We start from the raw sequence: 24582 nt of genomic DNA on the forward strand, positions 1-24582 counted from the left end.
CAGTTGACATGATTGTATACTTAGAAAACCCCATCGTCTCAGCCCAAAATCTCCTTAAGCTGATAAGCAACTTCAGCAAAGTCTCAGGACACAAAATCAATGTGTAAAAATCACAAGCATTCTTATACACCAGTAACAGACAAACAGAGAGCCAAATCATGAATGAACTCCCATTCACAACAGCTTCAAAGAGAATAAAATACCTAGGAATCCAACTTACAAGGGATGTAAAGGATCTCTTCAAGGAGAACTACAAATCACTGCTCAGTGAAATAAAAGAGGATACAAATAAATGGAAGAACATACCATGCTCATGGAAAAGAAGAATCAATATTGTGAAAATGGCCATACTGCCCAAGGTAATTTATAGATTCAATGCCATCCCCATTAAGCTACCAATGAATTTCTTCACAGAATTGGAAAAAACTGCTTTAAAGTTCATATGGAACCAAAAAGGACCCCCCATTGCCAAGAAAATCCTAAGCCAAAACAACAAAGCTGGAGGCACCACGCTACCTGACTTCAAACTATACTACAAGGCTACAGTAACCAAAACAGCATGGTACTGGTACCAAAACAGAGATATAGACCAATGGAACAGAACAGAGCCCTCAGAAATAATACCACACATCTATAGCCATCTGTTCTTTGACAAACCTGAGAGAAACAAGAAATGGGGAAAGGATTCCCTATTTAATAAATGGTGCTGGGAAAATTGGCTAGCCATAAGTAGAAAGCTGAAACTGGATCCTTTCCTTACTCCTTATACGAAAATTAATTCAAGATGGATTAGAGACTTAAATGTTATACCTAAAACCATAAAAACCCTAGAAGAAAACCTAGGTAATACCATTCAGGACATAGGCATGGGCAAGGACTTCACATCTAAAACACCAAAAGCAACGGCAACAAAAGTCAAAATTGACAAATGGAATCTAATTAAACTAAAGAGCTTCTGCACAGCAAAAGAAACTATCATCAGAGTGAACAGGCAACCTACAGAATGGGAGAACATTTTTGCAATCTACTCATCTGACAAAGAGCTATTATCCAGAACCTATAAAGAACTCAATCAAATTTACAAGAAAAAAACAACCCCATCAAAAAGTGGGCAAAGGATATGAACAGACACTTCTCAAAAGAAGACATTCATACAGTCAACAGACACATGAAAAAATGCTCATCATCACTTGCCATCAGAGAAATGCAAATCAAGACCACAATGAGATACCAGATCATACCAGTTAGAATGGCAATCATTAAAAAACCAGGAAACAACAGGTGCTGGAGAGGATGTGGAGAAATAGGAATACTTTTACACTGTTGGTGGGACAGTAAACTAGTTCAACCATCGTGGATTACAGTGTGGCGATTCCTCAAGGATCTAGAACTAGAAATACCATTTGACCCAGCCATCCCATTACTGGGGATATACCCAAAGGATTATAAGTCATGCTGCTATAAAGACACATGCACACATAAGTTTATTGCAGCACTATTCACAATAGCAAAGACTTGGAATCAACCCAAATGTCCATCTGTGACAGATGGATTAAGAAAATGTGGCACATACACACTATGGAATACTATGCAGCCATAAAAAAGGATGAGTTTGTGTCCTTTGTAGGGACATGGATGCAGCTGGAAACCATCATTCTCAGCAAACTATCGCAAGAACAGAAAACCAAACACCGCATGTTCTCACTCATAGGTGGGAACAGAACAATGAGATCACTTGGACTCGGGAAGGGGAACATCACACACCGGGGCCTATCATGGGGAGGGGGGAAGGGGGAGGGATTGCATTGGGAGTTATACCTGATGTAAATGATGAGTTGATGGGTGCTGACGAGTTGATGAGTGCAGCACACCAACACGGCACAAGTATACATATGTAACAAACCTGCACGTTATGCACATGTACCCTAGAACTTAAAGTATAATAATAAAAAAATTAAAAAGGAAAAAAATTTAAAAAAAGAAAATGTGGCACATATACACCATGGAATATTATGCAGCCATAAAAAAGGATGAGTTTGTGTCCTTTGTAGGGACATGCATGCAGCTGGAAACCATCATTCTCAGCAAACTATCGCAAGAACAGAAAACCAAATACCGCATGTTCTTACTCATAGGTGGGAACTGAACAATGAGATCACTTGGACACAGGAAGGTGAACATCACACACCTGGTCCTAATGTGGGGAGCAGGGGGTGGAGGGATAGCATTAGGGGATATACTTAATGTAAATGACGAGTTAATAGGTGCAGCACACCAACATGGCACATGTATACATATGTAACAAACCTGCACGTTGTGCACATGTACCCTAGAACTTAAAGTATAATAATAAAAAAAAAAAGAAATAACACCAACCCTATTAAAACCATCCCAAAAAGACAAGAGGAGGGAATACTTCCAAACTCATTCTACAAGACCAGTATTACCCTGATACCAAACCTAGACAAAAGCTCTTCAAAAGAGAGGCCTATATGCCAATATTTTGGGTGACTATTGATTTAAGAATTCTCAACAAAACACTAATAAAACACATTCAACAACACATTAAAAGGATCATTCATCATGACCAAGTGGGATTCACAATATGCAAATCAATCAGTGTGATACATCATATTAACAGATTGAAAGACAAAAACCATGTGATCATTTCAATTGATGCTGAAAATGCATTTGATAAAGTTCAATATCCCTTCATGAAAAAACCCTCTAAAAACTGGCTACAGAAGAAACATACCTCAACCATAATAAAAACCACATATGACAAACCCACAGCCAGTTTCACTCGGAATGGGAAAAAACTGAAAGCCTTTTCTCTAAGATCTGGAACATGATAAGAATGTCTACTGTCATGACTGTTGTTCAGCATAGTACTAGAAGTTCTCACTAGAGCAATCAGATAAGAGAAAGAAATAAAGGGCATCCAAATTGGAAAGGAACAATTCAAATTATCCTTGTTTGCAGATGGTATGATCTTATATTTGGAAAAATTTAAAGACTGGCCCAAAAGAAAAAGAAAAAAAAAACTCTTAGAACTGATAAATTCAGTAAAGTTACAGGATACAAATCAAAATACAAAAATCAGTAACACTTCTATATACCAACAGTGAATAATCTGAAACAGAAATCAAACAACTAATCCTATTTACAACAGCCACAAATTAAACACCTAGGTTTTAACCAAAGAAGTGAAAGATCTCTACAAGGATAACTATAAAACACTGATGAAAGAAATTGAAGAGGATACAGAAAAATGGAGAGATATTCCATGTTCATAGATGGGAAGAATCAATATTATTAAAATGTCCATACTACCCAAAGCAACATACAAATTAATTGTAATCCCTATCAAAATATCAATGATAGTCTTCACAGAAATAGAAAACAAATCCTAACATTTATATAAAATCACAAAAGCCCCAGAATAGCCAAAGCTATCCTGAGCAAAAGAAATGAAAGTGGAGAAATTATATTATTTGACTTTAAATTATAGTACAGAGCTACAGTAAACAAAACAACATGGTAGTTGCATAAAAGCCAACACATAGACCAAAGGAACAGAAAAGAACCCAGAAAAAATTCCACACACCTATAGTGAACTCATTTTCAACAAAGGTGCCAAGAACATACAGTGGGGGAAAAGACAGTCTCTTCAATAAATGTTGCTGGGAAACTGGATATCTATATGCAGATGAATGAATCTTGAACCCTATCTCTCACCTTACACAAAAATCATATCAAAATGGATTAAAGACTTAAATCTATGACCTCAAACTATGACACTACTCCAAGAAAACATTGGAGAAACTCTCTAGCACATTGATCCGTGCAAAAATTTCTTGAGTAATACTCCACAAGTAACGGTAACCAAAAAATAAATGGACCCATGGGATAACATCAAGTTAAACAGCTTCTGCACAGCAAAGAAAACAATCTACAAAGTGAAGAGACAACCCACAAAATGAGAAAAAATATATTTCCAAACTACCCATCTGACGAGGGATTAACAATCAGAATATAAAAGGAGCTCAAATGACCCTATAGGAAAAAAAATCTAATAATCCAATTTAAAAATGGATAAAAGATTTGAATAGATATTTCTCAAAACAAGACATACAAATGGCAAACAGGTATGTGAAAAGGTCCTCAACATCACTGATCATCTAAGAAATGCAAATCAAAACTACAATGAAATATCGTCGTACCCCAGTTAAAATGACTTTTATCAAAAAGCCAGGTAATAACAAATGCTGGAGATAATGTGGAGAAAAGGGAACCTTCGTACACTGTTGGTGAGAATGTGAATTAGTAAAACCACTATGGAAAACAGTTTGGAGGTTGCTCAAAAAACTAAAAATAGAGCTACCATACAATCCAGCAATCCTACTGATATGTATAGATCCCAAAAAAAGGAAATCAGTATATCAAAGAGATATCTGCACTCCCGTGTTAGTTGCAGGTCTGTTTTCAGTAGCCAAGATTTGGAAGCAACCTCTGTGCCCATCAACATACGACTGGGAAAAGAAAATGTAATACTTATACACAATGTAATACTATTTAGTCATAAAAAAGGAGATTGTATCATTTGCAACAACATAGATGGAACTGGAAGTCATTATGTTAAATGAAATAGGCCAGGCACAGAAAGACAAACATTGCATGTTTTCACTATTTGTTGGGACTAAAAATCAAAACAATTGAACTCATGGAGACAGAGAATAGAAGGATGGTTACCAGAGGCTTGGAGTGTGAGCAGGGAGTGGGGATGGTTAATGGGTACAAAAAATATAGTTGTAAAGAATGAGTAAGACCTAGTATTTGATAGCACAACAGGGGGACTATAGTCAATAGTGATTTAATTGTACATTTAAGAATAACTAAAAAAAGTATAATTGGATTATTTGCAACACAAAGGATAAGTGTTTAAAGAAATGGATACCCAATTGTCCATGATGTGATTATTACACATTGTATGCCTGTACTAAAATATCTCATGTACCCTATAAATATATACACCTACTATGTACCCACAAAAATAAAAAAAGTTTGTAAATGTTTTAAAGAATGGGTAAGAGTATAACCTACCAAATGAGCACCAAAGTTTCCATGCATTAAACAAGAAAACCTTGTTGTATCCTAGATCATACATTGAAGTTCATGCAAAAATCATTGCTCTCTAGAGCAGAATTAGAGACAAAACACCTAAAGAAACAACACAAGGAAGCAAAACCAGAAACTGGTGCAACATCCTCAAGTCATCTAAGAAGCTCCGGTGTTTTTTCAACGTGGCTCTAACAGTATGTGATTAGCATGCTGCAAAATTCTCGCACTTGGTCAGACTACTCAGTTCTTCAACATGACAATTTACTATTTTTAGTTATTTTGTTCCAATGTCCTATTCCTACTTGGCATGATACCTAAAGGAAAACTATTCCTAAATCGAACATATATGACAGCACTGATCTTATATTTGACACCTATGTAAGACTACTGCTTCTCTAACTGATCAAATAGCAAATCTCCCATATGATTTCTGCTTCCTCCCCTAGTAAGGAAGAAATATCAAGCAACCAACATTACTGAATTTAGTATTTTTCCTCAACCATATATCTTAAGTTTTTAAGTGGTTAATAAAAGTTCACTTTTAATGTATTTGACTTTATTGTCTATAGTGTGAATTTGTAAGCTCTCTAATGATGGCAAAGAGAACAATAAAATACAAGAGGAAACAAATTTTCCTTTACCCTTGCATTTCTATTTCTATTTACTCTATTTGGTATAATGAACTGGGATACACACATTACATAATTGTAGAAAATACCACGAAATGCATTTACAATATATTTGAAAACTAATTTACTGCTAGTTTAATAAAGGTAAATATTTGGCCTAGAAATGTCTTTTCAGATGTTTAAATTTTATCTGTTTTTTCATGGCATCCTTTTGGTTTTGACACCTAATATGATAATTTAGAATATGGCATAATTTTATTTTTTAAAGCATAGCTGCTACAAATTATTAATATTAAAAACATATTATATAACATTTAAATATATCTTTGATTTCTATCCTAACATAATAACTCGTCATGTATATGCCATTTTCAAACACTAAAATTTTTCCAACCTCTGTGTCCTTCAACTTTTGTAGTTCATTTTCCAGCACCAACTTCTCTTCTGATAACAACTGAAAATCACGTTGTATCTGTTTGTATTCCTAAAAACAAATAATTTTAGTAATAATGAAGAGTAAAACTCTCAATGTAGAAAGGTTGTTCAGATATTTAATTATTAAAGTAAGAAAGTCTTCATTAACTCATGACAATAATGAAACATTGATATCAGTATGTACAGTGAGACAAGAATTGGAGCTGAAAGACATAAAAGAGCTACAAGTGTCAAGGACTGGAACTATTCAGATGACTGTAGGACATTACAGTTTAGTATTTCAGAAGTGAATTATTTCTGAGTGATAATGAGAGTAAAATGAACAAAATAGACAAGGCTTTCCAGTTCACATATGCATAAAAATATTTTAAATAAACTAAGTAAGCATTGGAGCTTTATATAGGATTATGTATCCTGACAATTTCTAGAATCTGTTAAGAACTCAAGGACAAAGTGTAATTTCAAATTGAGAGTACTATACTTACAGCATTTAACAAAACTTGATCATTTACAGCTCTGAAAAATAAACCAAAAAAGTATGTTTATAATTGTACATTTATATTTTAATTTATGTAACATACATATTTTCTTTGTAAAGATTTTAATACAAATGAAGTTTAATGGACACTTTGATTACAACTTCATAAATTTAATACTCTCCCTAGAAATATTATTGAATCACTGTTACCTTTCCAGGACTTGTTCTATGATTTTACACAATACTGCATGTACCTTTTCCATTCTGTAATTTTTATTAGTGGATTGGATTTCAGTTTTCTTTTTCACATAAATGACATCACTGTATATATTGTTCTCAACTTACTTTTTCACTTAACATAAAGTCTGAGATTTCTTCATATCCATAAACATAGATCTTTCTCAGTTTTTTTAAGTGCCAATGATTATTCCACAGCAGGAGTTGGCAAACATTTTTTGCAAAGAACTAGATAGTAAGTATTTTAGATTCTGCAAGCCTGATGGTCTCTGTCACTATTACTCAATGGGTATGGCTGTATTCCAATTAAATTTTATTTACAAAAATAAGTTTCAGGTTAGGTTTGACATTGTTCCACAGTTTGCTGACACAGTTTGATGACATTGTTCCACAGTATGGATAAACCATAGATTATTTGGGCCACAGTTTGCTGACATTGTTCCATAGTATGGATAAACCATAGATTATTTTTGACAAGAGTTATTCATTTATTAAATCAGAATTTATAACAGCTCTATTTAGGTATAATTAATATATCATACAGTGCACATTTTAAAGTATACATTTCAATTTCTTTTAATATATTCACCAACTTGAGCAACCATCACCACCATCATACAGTGCACATTTTAAAGTATACATTTCAGTTTCTTTTAATATATTCACCAACTTGAGCAACCATCACCACTATCTAATTTTACTACATCTTATTTACCCCACAAAGGAACCCCAGACACATTAGTAGTCACTCCTAATTCCTCTTTGCAAATACCCAGCCAGTAACATACTTTATCTCTCTAGATTTGCCTATTCTGGATATTTGACACAAATAGAAGCATATAGTATCTGGTCTTTTGAAACTAGGCTTCTTACATTTAGCAATGTGTTTTCGAGGTTCTTCCCTATTATAGCACATTATTACTTTGTTCCTTTTTACTGTCAAATAACATTCCATTATAAGGATATTCCACATTTTATTTATCAATCACTTTAAGGACATTTTGTTTGTTTCAACTTTTCTGCCATTATGAATAATGCTATTATGAACATTTATGTACAAGTTGTTGTGTGAACAGGTGTTTTCATTTATCTCATGCGTAAACCTAGAAACAGAATTTCTGAATCATATGCAGACCCTGTATTTAACATTTTGAGGAACCAGCAAACTGTTTTCTAAACCAGATACATAACTTAAATTCCTATTAGTAATGTATGATTGATTATAGCCATCCTAGGGCATGTAAAGTGGTATCTCATTGTAGTTTTGATTTGCAATTAAAACTAGTGACAGCCAGGCCCGGTGGCTCATGCATGTAATCCCAGCACTTTGGGAGGCCGAGGCAAGAAGATCAACTGAGGTCAGAGTTTGAGACCAGCCTGGCCAACATGGTGAAAACCCATCTCTACGAAAAATACAAAAATTAGCCGGGCATGGTGGCAGGTGCCTGTAGTCCCAGCAACCTGGGAGGCTGAGGCACAAGAATTGCTTGAACCTGGGAGGTGGAAGTTGCAGGGAGCTGAGATCATGTCACTGCCCTCCAGCATGAATGACATAGCAAGACTCTGTCTCAAAAAAAAAAAAAACACAAAAAAACAAAAAAACCTAGCAGCTAACAATGTTAAGTATCTTTTCATGTGATTATTGGGCATTTCTAAATCTTCTTTGGGGAAATACCTATTCAGATACTTTGCCTATTTTTAATGGAATTATTTATCTTTTTATTATTGAGATGTAAGAGTTCTTTGTATGTTCTACTAAGTACCTTAGCAGATATATGATTTGTGAATATTTTTCACATTCTATAAGCAGTTTATTTCATGTTTTTGATAGTATCATTTGCAGCACAAAAGTTTTTAATTTTGATAAAGTTTATCTATTTTTTTTTTTGTTGATTGTACATCTGATGTCATATCTAAGAAATCACTGCCTAACCCAATGTCACAAAGATTTACTCCTATGTTTCTTCTAAAATGCCTATAGTTTTACCTCTTAAATTTAGGTCTTTGATAATTTTGACTTTAGTGAATGGCAAAAATAAGTAATCCAGCCTCGTTCTTTTGCATGTGGATAACCAGTTGCCCAAGTACCGTTTATTATAAATTAAAGACTTTTCTTTCCCCCATTGAATCATCTTACCTTGAAAATCATTTGTTCATAAATGTAAGGGTTTATTTGTGGACTTTCAGTTCCATTCCATTGCTCTATATGTCTAGCCATATAGCCACATGTCTAGCCTTATGCCAGTAACATTTTGCCTTGGTTACTGTAGCTTTGTATTAAGTTTTAAAATCAGTTAAGTGTGAGTCTTCTAACTTTGTTCTTAAGATTACTTTTGCTATTCTAGCTTCCTTGAACTTCCACATGAGTTTTAGAATCAGCTTGTCAGTTCTGAAAAAATGTCAGCTGGAATTTTGAAAGTAATTACATTGAATCTGTAGGACAATTTGGGAAGTATTGCTACCTTAAGATTATTAAAGACAGGTATGGTGGCTCACGCCTGTAATCACAGAACTTTGGGAGGCCAAGGCAGGAGGATCACTTGAAGCCAGGAGTTTAAGACAAGCCTAGGCAACACAGCAAGACCCTGTCCCTACAAAAAAATTTTTTTACATTGCCAGGCATGGTGGTGCATGCCTATAGTCCTAGCTGCTTAGAAGGCTGAGGTAGGAAGATGCCTTGGGCCTAGGAGTTAGCAGCTGAAGTGAGCTATGATTGCATCACTGCACTCCAGACTGGGTAGAATGAGACTCTGTCTCTAAAAAATAAAATAAAAAATATTAAGTTTAACAGTCTATGAAGATGAGATATCTATTCATTTCTGTAGGTGTTCTTTAAGTTCTTTCAATTATGTTTTGTAGTTTCAGTGTCCAAGTCTTGCATTTCTTTTTTTAAATTCAGTCATGATCTCTTTGATGCTATTATAAATTGAATTGTTTTCTTTATTTCACTTTTGAAATGTTCATAGTGTATTCATTTCCTACGGCTTTAGTAATAAAGGACCGCATATGGGTGATTTAAGACAACAAGAATTTATTTTCTCACAGCCTGGTGACTTGAAATTCAAAATTAAAGTGTTGGCACAGCCATGCTCCCTCTGAAATATCTAGGGAAGGAATCTACCATGCCTATTCTAGCCACTGTTAGTCCCTGGTATTCTTTGGATTGTGGCAGAATAAACCCAATCTCTGCCTCCATCTTTACATTAGCAGTTTTTTCCTCCATGTTTATCTGTCTTCTCCAATTCCTATAAGGACATTAGTCACGTTAGATTAAGGGCCCATTCTACTCCAGTATGACCTCATCTCAACTAATAATATTGGCAATAACCCTGTTTCCAAATAGGGTCGCCCTGAGGTAGCAGGGTGTGAGAACTTCAACTTATCTTTTGAGGGGATACAATTCAACCCATAACAGCTAGTGTATAGAAATACAAATTGTTGGCTGGGCACGGTGGCTCACGCCTGTAATCCCAGCACTTTGGGAGGCCGAGGCGGGAGGATCATGAGGTCAGGAAATCGAGACCATCCTGGCTAACACGGTGAAACCCCGTCTCCGCTAAAAATGCAAAAAATTAGCCGGGTGTGGCGGCGAGCGCCTGTAGTCCCAGCTACTTGGGAGGCTGAGGCAGGAGAATGGCGTGAATCCCGGAGGCAGAGCTTGCAGTGAGCCGAGATCTCGACACTGCACTCCAGCCTGGGCGACAGAGCAAGACTCCGTCTCAAAAAAAACAAACAAAAAAAAGAAATACAAATTGTTTTTGTTTATCAATCTTATATATTGCAGCCTTGATGAATTCATTCCTTACTTCCAATAGGTTTTAGCAGAACTCAGGATGTTTTAATATCTAAAATCATGTCATTTGCAAATGGAGGTAGTTTTACTTCTTCCTCACCAGTGCAGACACTTGTATTTCCCTTTCTTCCATAATTGCCCTTGCTAGAACCTCTACTATAATGATGAACAGAAGTGAACGCCTTGTCTTTTTTGTGATCATAGGAAGAAATTATTCATTCTTCACCTCTGAGTATGATGTTGAATGGGGTTTGCAAATGGCCTTTATCAGGTTAAGGAAGTTTCCTTCTCTTCCTGGTTTGTGGAATTTTTATCATAAAACGATGTTGAATTTTGTCAGGTGCATTTACTGAATCTAGTGAACTGATGTGATTTTATTCTCCTTTATTTAATCAATATTACATATTATATAAATTGATACCTGTATTTTAAATCAACCTTGCATTCCTAAAATAAATCCCCCATGTTCATCATATGTAATCTTTTTTATACAGTTGTTGGATTCAGTTTGCTAGTATTTTGGTGAGGATTTTTGTGTTCATATTCATAACACGTATTTATCTTCTTAAATATATTTATTTTCTTGTGATTGTCTAATTTTGGTATCAGAGTAACACTAATCTCACAAAATGAATTGAAAAGTGTGAACTCTTTTATCTTTTGGAAGAGTTTGTACAGGCCTGGTATTAATTCTTCTTTAAATATTTGACAGGATTAGAAAGTGAAGTCATCTGGCCTAAGCATTCCTTGGTGGGAATATGTTAATTACTAATTAAATCTTTTCACTACTTATAAGTCCAGCCACATGTTCTTGTTCTTCTTGATACAGTTTAGTTTGGGTCTTTCTAGAAATATATATCATCTCAGTTATCTAATTTGTTGTCATATAGTTATTCATAGTATTCCTTTATCATTCATTTACCATAGATTATTGAGCCATACTCCTACTAACAAAAACAGGTTCTTTCTAGTTTTGCTGACATCACACTGATGCAAAAAATTCCTTTTATATGCTTTCTTGAGTATACTGTACTCCTTTCTCGAGGGTAGATAAAAATAGATTTGTGATATAACATGGCATACACTTTTGTTATTACTAAACTGTGCTAAATTGTCCTCAGAAGCGGGAAATTTCTATTACACTAGCATTGTAACAGTATTCATTCCACTACCTCTCTGCCAACAGTTGATATTAGAAAACTTCTAAATTTTGTAGACAAAAAAGTCATGGTTTTGTCTTACATCTTCCCTGATCACAGTGAGACTGAGCATCTCTTAAAACGTTTATTGGCCAATTTTTTTGTCTTTTTCTTAGTTACCTCTTTATATACTTTGCCTATTTTTCTTAGTGTTTTTAGGGAGTTACAGATTCTTATTACTACTCCTTTTTTCTATTGTATGTGCACAAATCTTTTCTCCCAGTCTATTGCTTACATTTTAACTTTGCTTCAGGTGTTTTTAGTTTTGAGAGTTGAATTCCCTCCCTTTTTATGGTTTTATTTTCTTACCTTTAGGTCTGTAATCAATATTAGCTTTTTAAATGATGTGAATTCAGAATCTGTCATTACTTTTTAACCACATGGATGCCTTTACCTTGCCGATGCCCTACCTAATCACTAAAATTCATTCACGAATGTGAATTTGCCGTGTTAGAATTATTGTGATTCCAATTCTGACATAACTATTTGTGATGCATGCAGTTGGGCTAAAGACACTTTGAAAGGCAAAACAGCCTATTACCCTCACTTGTAACGTCTATGCCTCCCTAGAAAAATGTCATGATGTAATTCTTAACAGGACTGCTTTCCTGTCCAGACCACATGATTCAGGTAATGTACATTGTTCTTATCTAACTTAACAACTTCATCTCTAAGACTGGACACTAGTTCTAAGCATTCTGTTCACCAAAAAGGAATCATATCTTCACAAGCCATACTACAAATCAATATCTAATTGAGATCTCAATTTGTCCCACAGTTACAGAAGATTTTCAAGGCCCTCTAGGTCTATGCCTATTTATTTATTTATCATTATGCACAGGTGAACAGCTAGACAATGCACTGACAATATCCTGAAGAATATGTCCATTAGCTCCCCCAAAGACCAGAATGATTGTCCTATCCTGCTACTATGTAAATTTATGCATAATAATTTAATAAAGTCCTAGTTTCTATATTTTATCCTGTACTTTTAAATCACTTTATTGGTATGTAATTAGTATATAAAAAGCTATACATTTTTATTGTATCCATCCCAATGAATTGGGGATATGAATATACCCATGAAATTATCATCATCTAGGCCACGAAGAGATCTTCACCTCCAAATGTTTCCTTCTGCCCTCATTAATATCATAATTGTTTGTCATGGTTTCTGCTGATGCCGTTGTTATTGAGAAAAATTAACAAAACACCTACCCTCTTAGAAAATTTTAAGTATACAATGCAGTATTGTTCACTATGGGGATTCTGTTATATAATAGATCTACAAACCTTATTTATCTTGGAAAACTGAAACTTTGTGCATTTTAGCCTACACCTTTTCAGCTCCTAAATTATTTTGCTTTCTCTGCCTGGATTCTTTCACTTAACATAATGCCTTCTAGGTCCATCCATGTTGTCACAAATGGAAGGATTTTCTAATTTCTTAAGAGTGAATAATATTCTGTTGTATGCATAGGTACATTATATCCATTCATCCATTATGGATACCTAAGTTGTTTCCAGATTTTGGCTACTGCAATGAACATGCGAGTGCAGATATCCCCCTGACATATTGATTTAAATTCCTCTGGATACATACCCAGAAGTGGCATTTATGGGTCATATGGTAGTTCTATTTTAAATTTTTATGCACTTCCATACTGTTTTCCATAATGGCTCTACCAATTTACATTCCCACCAGTAGTGTTGAAGGGTTCCCTTTTCTCCACATCCTTGCCAAGAATTGTTATACCATTTTTTCTTAATAACAGCCAACCTAACAAGTATGATGTATTATTTCATTGTGATTTTGATTTACATTTCTCTGATGATTGGTGATATACAGTACCTTTTCCTATACCCATTGTATATTTGTAAGTCTTCTTTGGAAAAATATCTATTCAAGTCCTTTAATTACTTTTTATCATCTATTCAGTTGTATGAGTCCCTTGTATATTTTTTATATTAACCCATTATTATCAGATGTATAGTTCGGAAATATTTTCTCCTATTCTATAGTTTTCCATTTCATTTTATTATTTCCTTTTTTAGGCAGGACTTTTAAATTTGATGTAATCTCAGTTGTTTATTTTTGCTTTTTTGCCTGTTTTTTGGTGTAACATTCAAAAAAATCATTGCCCAGACCAATGTCATGGAGCTTATGTCCTATGTTTTCATCAAGGAGTTTTACGGTTTCAGGTCATACAGGTAAGTTTTTAATGCATTTTGAATTGATTTTGTGCATGGCATGAAAATCCAATATCATTCTTTTGCATATAGACATCCACTTTTCCCAGTATCATTTGTTGAAGACACTATCCTTTCCCCATTGCTTATTTCTGACACTCTTGTTGAAGATCACTTGTCCACATGCTTGGGTTTGTTTCTGCACTTGCTAATCTGTTTCATGGGTCTACATGTCTGATTTTATGCCAGTACCATACTGCATTAATTACTGTAGCTTTAAAACATAATTTGAAATCAGAAAGTAAGGGCCAGGTACAGTGGCTGGGGCCTGTAATCCCAACACTTTGGGAGGCTGAGGCAGGCGGATCATCTGAGCCTACTCAGGAGGCTGAGGCAGGAGAATCACTCAAACCTGAAAGGTAGAGGTTGCAGTAAGCCGAGATCACCCCACTGCAGTCCAGCCTGGACAACAGAGTGAGACTCCATTCAAAAAAAAAAAAATGCCAGGCACAGTGGCTCACGCCTGTAATCCTAGCACTTTTGGAGGCCAAGGTGGGAAGATCACTTGAGGTCAGGAGTTCAAAACAGGCCTGGCCAACATGGTAAAACCCCATCTCTACTAAAAATACAAAAAAGTTAGCCAGGCATGGTGGCAGGCATTTGTAATCCCAGCTACTTGGGAGGCTGAGGCAGGAGAATTGCTTGAACCTGGGAGGAGGAGGTTGCAGTGAGCTGAGATCGCACCACTGCACTCCAGCCTGGATGACAGAGTGAGACTCCGTCTCCAAAAAAAAAAAGAAAGTAATGTGCTTCCAGCCTTATTACTCTTGCTAAAATTTGCTTTGGCTATTCAAGGCCTTTTGAAGTTGCATATGAATTTTAGGATTTGTTTTATGCCTGTGAAAAATGTCATTGGTATTTTCATAGGATTCACACAGAATCTGTAGATCACTTTGGGTACATGGACTTAATTATAACGGTATTAACTCTTCTAATCCGTGAACATATGATATTGTCCCATTTCTTTGTGACTTCTTCAATATATCTTATATATTTTATAGTTTTCTGCATGCAAATCTTTTACTTTCTTGGTTAAATTTATTCTTAAATTAGTTCATTTCTTTTCATGCTACTCTAAATGTTTTCTTCTTCACAGTTATTGTTAGTGTGTAGAAACACAACTGATTTGGGGATGTTGATTTTGTAACCTGCAACTTTACTGAATTCATTTATTAGTTCTAAGAGTTTTGGGAGTGGCACCATTCTATATTTGATGCGGGTAGGGGAGGCATCCTTAGGGTTTTCTATATATGAACTCATGTCATCTAGAAACACATGATTTTACTTCTTCTATTCTGATTTGGATACCTTTAATTTCTTTTTGTTGACTAATTGCTTGGCTACTACATTGGACTTCTGGTACGACATTGAATAGAATTGTTCAGAGTAGGCATCCTTGTCTTTTTCTTGTTATTAGAGAAAAAGTCTTCAACTTTTCACCACTGAGTGTAATGTTAGCTGTAGGTTAATATGGCATTTTTATGTGGGGAACATTCCTTGTATACCTAATTTGTTGTAAGTTTTTACTATGAAAAGATTTTGAATGCTGCAAAATGCTGTTTCTGCATCTATTGAAATGATCATATGATTATTGTCCTTCAAAATGGTAATAGTGAGCTAGGCACAGTGGCTCATGCCTGTAATCATAGCACTTTGGGAGGCTGAGGTGGTGTATCACCTGAGGTCAGGAGTTCAAGACCAGCCTGGTCAACATGGAGAAACTGTATCTCTACTAAAAATACAAAAATTAGCCAGGCGTAGTGGCAGGTGCCTGTAATTCCAGCTACTCAGGAGGCTAAGGCAGGAGAATTGCTTGAACCCAGGAGGCAGAGGCTGCAGTGAGCCGAGATTGCACCACTGCACTCCAGCCTGGGCAACAGAGTGAGAATACATCTCAAAAAAAAAAATGGTAATATGTTCTCACTCATAGGTGGGAACTGAACAATGAGATCACTTGGACTCGGGAAAGGGAACATCACACACCGGGGCCTATCATGGGGAGGGGAGAGGGGAGAGGGATTGCATTGGGGAGTTATACAAGATATAAATGATGAATTGATGGGTGCTGACGACTTGATGGGTGCAGCACACCAACATGGCACAAATATACATATGTAACAAATCTGCACGTTATGCACATGTACCCTAGAACTTAAAGTATAATAAAAAATAATTTTAAAAAATGGTAATAGTAAGTCCTTACATATAAATAATTACTTTGAATATATATATTTAAGTGTAAATGGATTAAATCTCCAACAAAAACATGTCAAGTGGCTGGATTTTTTTTTTTTTTTCAGAACCCAACTACATACTGCCCACAAAAGACTCACATAAACTTTAAGAACACACAGGCCAGGTGCTGGTGGCTCATGCCTGTAATCCCAGCACTTTGGGAGGCCATGGTGGGTGGATCACAAGGTCAAGAGATCGAGACCATCCTGGCCAACATGGTGAAACCCTGTCTGTACTAAAAATACAAAAATTAGCTCAGTGTGGTGGTGCACACCTGTAGTCCCAGCTACTCGGGAGGCTGACGCAGGAGAATCACTTGAACCCAGGAGGCAGAAGTTGCAGTGATCCGAGATCGCATCACTGCACTCCAGCCTGGAACACACAAAAGCTAAAAGTGAAGGGATGGAAAAAGATACTCCATGCAAAGCAAAACCAAAAGAAGGCACAAGTATCTATACTTATATAAGAAAGAGAGATTTTAAGTTTTTAGCTGTCTCATGAGACAAAGCAGGTCATTATATAATTATAAAGGGGTCAATCCATCAAGAGGTTATAACAATTTTAAACAATATGCATCAAGATAAGACTACCTAAATACATATAGCAACTACTAATAGATCTGAATCGAGAGACAGATAGCAATACAATAATAGCACATGTACAGTAATACCCCCTTTACAACAATAGACAGTTCATTCAGACAACAAATGAATATGGCAACACTGGACTTGAACAATACTTTAGGCCAAATGGACCCAATAGACATATACAAAACATTCCACCCAACAGCAGCAGAACATACATTCTTCTTGAGTGCACATGAAATATTTCCCATGATAGCTCATGTGTTAGGCCACAAAACATGTCTTAATATACTTAAGAAGACTGAAGTCATATCAAGCATATTTTCCAATGACAATAATTTGAAACTAGAAATCAACGACAGGAGAAAAACTGGAAAAATTCACAAATATGTAGAAATTAACACACTCCTAAACAAATAACGAGTCAAAAAAGAAATCCAAAGGGAAATCAGAAAGTATCTTGAGACAAACCAAAATGGAAATACAACATACTAAAACTCATGAAATGCAGCAAAAGCAGTTCTAAGTGGGAAGTGTATTGCAATAGATGTCTACTTAAAAAAAAATAATGATCTCAAATAAATAACCTAATGTGATACATCAAAGAACTAGAAAAATAACAAATTAAGCCAATAGTTAATAGAATGAAGAAAATTACAAAGAGCAGAAATAAATAATAGAGACTAGAAAAACAATAGAAAAGGATAACAAGACTAAAAGTTTTCTGAAAAGATAAAATCAGCAAATCTTTAGCTGGACTAAGAAAAAAGAGAGAGAAGGCCCAAATAACCTCAGTAAAGAAAAATGAGACATTACAACTGATACCATAGAAATAAAAAAAAAAGATAAAAGAAACTACCACAAAAAAATTACATTCTAACAAACTGAACAACCTAGAAGAAAATGAGTTAACAACCTAGCAAGACTGAAGAAATAAAAAATCTGAAAAGACCAATAATCACCAAGAAGAGTCAATAAATAATAAAAAAAAGTCCTATCAAAGAAATGCCCAAGACTTCCCAGCTTCATGGCTGAATTCTACCAAATATTTAAAGAAGAACTAATATAATCCTTCCCGAACTCTTCCAAAATCTTGAAGAGGAATAAATACTTCCAAACTATTTTACAAGTCATATCAATCATCCTGATAACAAAGTCAGACATGGACATCACAAGAAAAGAAAATTACAGGCCAATATCCCTGATGAATATAGATGTAAAAATCTTCAACACAATACTAGCAAAACAAATTTAACAGTAGATTAAAGGGATCATTCACTATGATCAAGTGGAATTTATCCCTAGAGTACAAGGATGAATCAGCAAATCAATAAATGTTGTGCATATATTAGCAGAATAAAAGATAAAACCATATGATCATCTCATAAGATGCAGAAAAAGCATTTGACAAAATTCAACATCCTTCCATAATAAGACCCATCAATAAATAGGTATAGAAGGAATGTACCTTAATATAATAAAATCCATATATCAGAACCCCATAGCTAACATTATTATACTCAACAGTGAAAAGTTTAAAGCTTTTCCTGTAAGATCAAAAACAAGGATACCCATTCTCACCAATTCTATTCAACATAGTACTAGAAGTCCATGCCAGGGCAATTAGTCAAGAAAAACAAATAAAATGCATCAAAATAGAAAAAGAATAAGTAAAATCATATTTGTTTCCAGATGATATACTCTCCTATATAGAAAACTCTAAAGATGCCCCCCAAAACTTGCAGAACAAATGAATCAAACAAAGTGGCAGGATACAAAAACCAATATACAAAAATCAGTTGTGTTTCTATAAATTAACAACAAACTATCTAAAAAAGAAATCAAGAAAACAATCCCATTTATAATAGCATAAAAAGAAATAAAATACTTGGGAATACACTTAATCAAAGAAGTGAAAGATCTGTTACACTGAAAACTGTAAGACTTGTTGAAATAAATTGAAGAACACACAAAGAATTGAAAATACATCCCATATTCATGAGTTGAAACAATATTGTTAAAATGTTCATGCTACCCAAAATAACCTACAGGTTCAATGTAATCCCTAAGAAAATTTCAATGACATTTTTCACAGAAATAAAAATAGATCCTAAAATTCATATGGGAACATAAAAGATCCTGAGTAGCCAAAGCAATCACGAGCAAAAAGAACAAAGGTAGAGGCATCACACTATCTCAAAATCTACTACACAAAGCTATAGTAATCAAAACTGCATGACCCTAGCATCAAAACAGATATAGCCAAAAAGATGGCCGAATAGGAACAGCTCCAGTCTGCAGCTCCCAGTAAGATTGACACAGAAGGCGGATGATTCCTGCATTTCCAACTGAGGTACCCAGTATATCTCACTGGGACTGGTTGGACAGTGGGTGCAGCCCAGGGAGGATAAGCCAAAGCAGGGTGGGATGTCACTTCACCTGGGAAGTGCAAGGGGTCAAGGGATTTCACTTCCCTAGCCAAGGGAAGCTGTGAGAGACTCTACTGGGAGAAATGGTGCATTCTGGCCCAGACAATGTGCTTTTCCCATAGTCTTTGCCACCGGCAGACCAGGATATTCTCTTGGTGCCTGGCTGAGCAGGTCCCAACCTCATGGAGGCCAGCAAGCTAAGATCCACTGGCTTGAAATTCTCTCTGCTAGCACAGCAGTCTGAGGTCAACCTGGGACACTCGAGCTTGGTAAAGGGAGGGGCATCCGCCATTGCTGAGGCTTAAGTAGGTGGGTTGTTTTTTTTTTTTTTTTTTTGAGATGGAGTCTCGCTCTGTTGCCCAGGCTGGAGTGCAATGGCCGGATCTCAGCTGACTGCAAGCTCCGCCTCCTGGGTTTATGCCATTCTCCTGTCTCAGCCTCCCCAGTAGCTGGGACTACAGGCGCCCACCACCTCGCCTGGCTAGTTTTTTTTGTATTTTTTAGTAGAGACGGGGTTTCACCGTGTTAGCCAGGATGGTCTCGATCTCCTGACCTCGTGATCCGCCCTGTCTCAGCCTCCCAAAGTGCTGGGATTACAGGCTTGAGAGTAGGTGGTTTTACCTTACACTGTAAACAAAGCCCCAGGAAGTTCAAACTGGGTGGAGTCTACCACAGCTCCCTGGGACATAGCACCTGGGGGAAGGGGAGGCTTTGGGCACAGCTTCAGCAGACTTAAACATCCCTGCCTGACAGCTCCCAAGAGAGCAGCAATTCTCCCAGCAAAGTGTTCAAGATCTGATAATGGACAGACTGCCTTCTCAAGTGGGTCCCTGACCATCCATGTATCCAGACTGAGAGATACCTCCCAGTAGGGGCCGACAGACACCTCATAGAGGAGAGCTCTGGTTGGCATCTGGCTGGTGCCCCTTTGGGATAAAGCTTCCAGAGGCAGGAACAGCCAGCAATCTTTGTTCTACAGTCTCCGCTGGTAATACCCAGGCAAACAGGGTTTGGAGTGGACCTCCAGCAAACTCCAGCAGACCTGCAGCAGAGGGGCCTGTTAGAAGGAACACTGACAAACAGAAAGGAATACTATCAACATCACCAACATCAAAGACCAAAGATATATAAATCCATGAAGATGGGGAGAAACCAGTGCAAAAAGGCTGAAAATTCCAAAAACCAGAACACCTCTTCTCCTCCAAAGGATCACAACTCCTCGACAGCAAGGGAACAAAACTGGATGGAGAATCAATTTGACGAATTGACAGAAGTATGCTTCAGAAGATGGGTAATAACAAACTCCTGTGAGCTAACGGAGCATGTTCTAACCCAATGCCAGGAAGCTAAGAACCTTGAAAAAAAGTTACAGGAATTGCTCACTAGAATACCCAGTTTAGAGAAGAACATAAATGACCTGATGGAGCTGAAAAACACAGCACGAGAACTTTGTGAAGCATACACAAGTATCAATAGCCGAACTGATCAAGCAGAAGAAAGGATATCAGAGACTGAAGATCAATTCAATGAAATAAAGTGAGAAGACAAGATGAGACAAAATACGAGTGAAAAGAAACAAACAAAACCTCCAAGAAATATGAGACTATGTAAAAAGACCAAATCTACATTTGATTCGTGTACCTGAAAGTGACAGGGAGAATGCAACCAAGTTGGAAAACACTCTTCAGGATATTATGCAGGAGAACTACCCCAACCTAACAAGGCAGGCCAACATTCAAATTCAGGAAATACAGAAAACACCACAAAGATATTCCTCAAGAAGAGCAACCCTAAGACACATAATTGTCATATTCACCAAAGTTGAAATAAAAAAAAAAATGTTAAGGACAGCCAGAGGGAAAGGTCGGGTTACCCACAAAGGGAAGCCCATCAGACTAACAGCAGATCTCTCAGCAGAAAATCTATAAGCCAGAAGAGAGTGGGGGCTGATATTCAACATTCTTAAAGAAAAGAATTTTCAACCCAGAATTTCATATCCAGCCAAACTAAGCTTCCTAAGCGAAGGAGAAATAAAATCCTTTACAGACAAGCAGATGCTGAGAGATTTTGTCACCACTAGGCCTGCCTTTACAAGAGCTCCTAAAGGAAGCACTAAACATGGAAAGGAACAACCAGTACCAGCCACTGCAAAAACATACCAAACTGTAAAGACCATCGATGCTATGAAGAAACTGCATCAACTAACAGGCAAAATAACCAGATAGCATCATAATGGCAGGATGATTCACACATATCAATATTAACCTTATATGTAAATGAGCTAAATGCCCCAATTAAAAGACACAGACTGGCAAATTAGACAGAGTCAAGACCCATCAGTGTGCAGGAGACCCATCTCACGTGCAAAGACACACATAGGCTCAAAATAAAGGGATGGGGGAAGATTTATCAAGCAAATGGAAAGAAAAAAAAGCAGGGGTTGTAATCCTAGTCTCTGATAAAACAGACTTTAAGCCAGCAAAAATCAAAAGAGACAAAGAAGGGCATTACATAATCATAAAGGGATCAATGCAACAAGGAGAGATAACTATCCTAAATATATATGCACCCAATACAGGAGCACCCAGATTCATAAAGAAAGTCCTTAAAGACCTACAAAGAGACTTAGACTCCCACACAATAATAGTGGGAAACTTTAACACCCCACTGTCAATATTAGACAAATCAACGAGACAGAAAATTAACAAGGATATCCAGGACTTGAACTCAGTTCCAGACCAAGCAGACTTAATAGACATCTACAGAACTCTCTACCCCAAATTGACAGAATATACGTTCTTCTCAGCACCACATCGCAATTATTCTATAATTGACCACATAATTGGAAGTAAAATACTCCTCAGCAAATGCAAGAGAACAGAAATCATAACAGTCTCTCAGACCACAGTGCAATCAAATTAAAACTCAGGATTAAGAAACTCACTCAATACCACACAACTATATGGAAACTAAACAACCTACTCCTGAATGACTACTGGGTAAATAATGAAATGAAGGCAGGAATAAAGATGTTCTTTGAAACCAATGAGAATAAAGACACAACATACCAGAATCTCTGGGACACATTTAAAGCAGTGTGTAGAGGGAAATTTATAGCACTAAATGCCCACAAGAGAAAGCAGGAAAGATCTAAAATTGACACCCTAACATCACAATTAAAAGAACAAGAGAAGCAAGAGCAAGCAAATTCAAAAGCTAGCAGAAGAAAAGAAATAACTTAGACCACAGCAGAACTGAAGGAGACAGAGACACAAAAACCCTTCAAAAAATCAGTGAATTCAGGAACTGATTTTTTGAAGAGATCAACAAAATTGATAGACTGCTAGCCAGATTAATAAAGAAGATAAGGGAGAAAAATCAAACAGATGCAATAAAAAATGATAAAGGATAAAAAATGATATCACCACTGATCCCACAGAAATACAAACTATCATCAGAGAATACTATAAACACCTCTACACAAATAAATTAGAAAATCTAGAAGAAATGGATAAATTCCAGGACACATACAACCTCCCAAGACTAAACCAGGAAGAAGTCAAATCCCTGAATAGACCAATTAAAAGTTCTGAAATGGAGGCAGCAATTGATAGCCTAGCAACCAAAAAATGCCCAGGACCAGACAGATTCACCACCAAATTCTACCAGAGGCACAAAGAGGAACTGGTACCATTCCTTCTGAAACTATTCCAAACAATAGAAAAAGAGAGAATCCTCCCTAACTCATTTTATGAGGCCAGCATCTTCCTGATACCTGGCAGAGACACAACAAAAAAAAGAAAATTTTAGGCCAATATGCCTGATGAACATCGATGAAAAAATCCTCAATAAAATACTGATAAACTGAATCCAGAAGCACATCAAAAAGTTTGTCCACCACGATCAACTCGGCTTCATTCCTGGGATGCAAGGTTGGTTCAATATACACAAATCAATATATGTACTCCATCACATAAACAGAATCAATGACAAAAACCACATGATTATGTCAATAGATGCAGAAAAGACTTTCGACAAAATTCAACAGCACTTTATGCTAAAAACTCTCAATAAATTAGGTATTGATGGAACATATCTCAAAATAATAAGGGCCATTTATGACAAACCCACAGCCAATCTCATACTGAATGGGCAAAAACTGGAAGCATTCCCTTTGAAAACTGGCACAAGACAAGTATGCCCTCTCTCACTACTCCTATTCAACACAGTATTGGAAGTTCTGGCCAGGGCAATCAGGCAAGAGAAAGAAATAAAGTGTATTCAATTAGGAAAAGAGGAAGTCAAATTGTCTCTTTGCAGATGACATGATTGTTTATTTAGAAAACCCCAGCGTCTCAGCCCAAAATCTCCTTGAGCTGATAAGCAATTTCAGCAAAGTCTCAGGATACAAAATCAATGTGCAAAACTCACAAGCATTCCTATACACCAAGAACAGACAGAGAGCCAAATCATGAGTGAACTCCCATTCACAATTGCTACAAGGAGAATAAAATATCTAGGAATCCAACTTACAAGGGATGTGAAGAACCTCTTCAAGGAGAACTACAAACCACTGCTCAAGGAAATAAGAGAGGAAACAAACAAATTGAAAAACATTCCATGCTCATGGATAGGAAGAATCAGCATCATGAAAATGGTCATACTGCCCAAAGTAATTTATAGATTCAATGCTATCCCCATCAAGCTACTATCGACTTTCTTCACAGAATTAGAAAAAAACGACTTTAAATTTAATATGGAACCAAAAAAGAGCCTTCATAGTCAAGATAATCCTAAGCAACAAGAACAAGTCTGGAGACATCACGCTACCTGACTTCACACTATACTACAAGGCTATAGTAACCAAAACAGCCATGATATTGGTACCAAAACAGATATATAGACCAATGGAACAGAACAGGGGCCTCAGAAATAACACCACACATCTACAGCCATCTGATCTTTGACAAACCTGACAAAAACAAGCAGTGGGGAAAGGATTTCCTATTTAATAAATGGTGCTGAGAAAACTGGCTAGCCATATGCGGAAAGCTGAAACTGGATCCCTTCCTTACACCTTATACAAAAATTAACTCAAGATGGATTAGACACTTAAACGTAACACCTAAAACCATAAAAACCTTAGAAGAAAACCTAGGCAATACCATTCAGGACATAGGCATGGGCAAAGA

The 24582-nt window shown here is 36.3% G+C and overlaps 1 protein-coding gene across 1 annotated transcript in view; it reads right to left on the reverse strand.

Moving 5' to 3' along the window:
- The window catches only part of CCDC7 (coiled-coil domain containing 7), a 502976-nt gene that overhangs the window by 435316 nt on the left and 43078 nt on the right, over positions 1 to 24582 (reverse strand). Inside the window, exons 11-12 of the mRNA XM_030940622.1 lie at positions 6671 to 6701; positions 6145 to 6234 (exon numbers count right to left, since the gene is read on the reverse strand). Of these exons, the coding sequence (XP_030796482.1) occupies positions 6145 to 6234; positions 6671 to 6701 (121 nt within the window). The remainder of the gene's footprint in view (positions 1 to 6144; positions 6235 to 6670; positions 6702 to 24582) is intronic.

This window comes from Rhinopithecus roxellana, chromosome 11, assembly GCF_007565055.1.
Source record: "Rhinopithecus roxellana isolate Shanxi Qingling chromosome 11, ASM756505v1, whole genome shotgun sequence".
NCBI classification, from domain to species: domain Eukaryota; kingdom Metazoa; phylum Chordata; class Mammalia; order Primates; family Cercopithecidae; genus Rhinopithecus; species Rhinopithecus roxellana.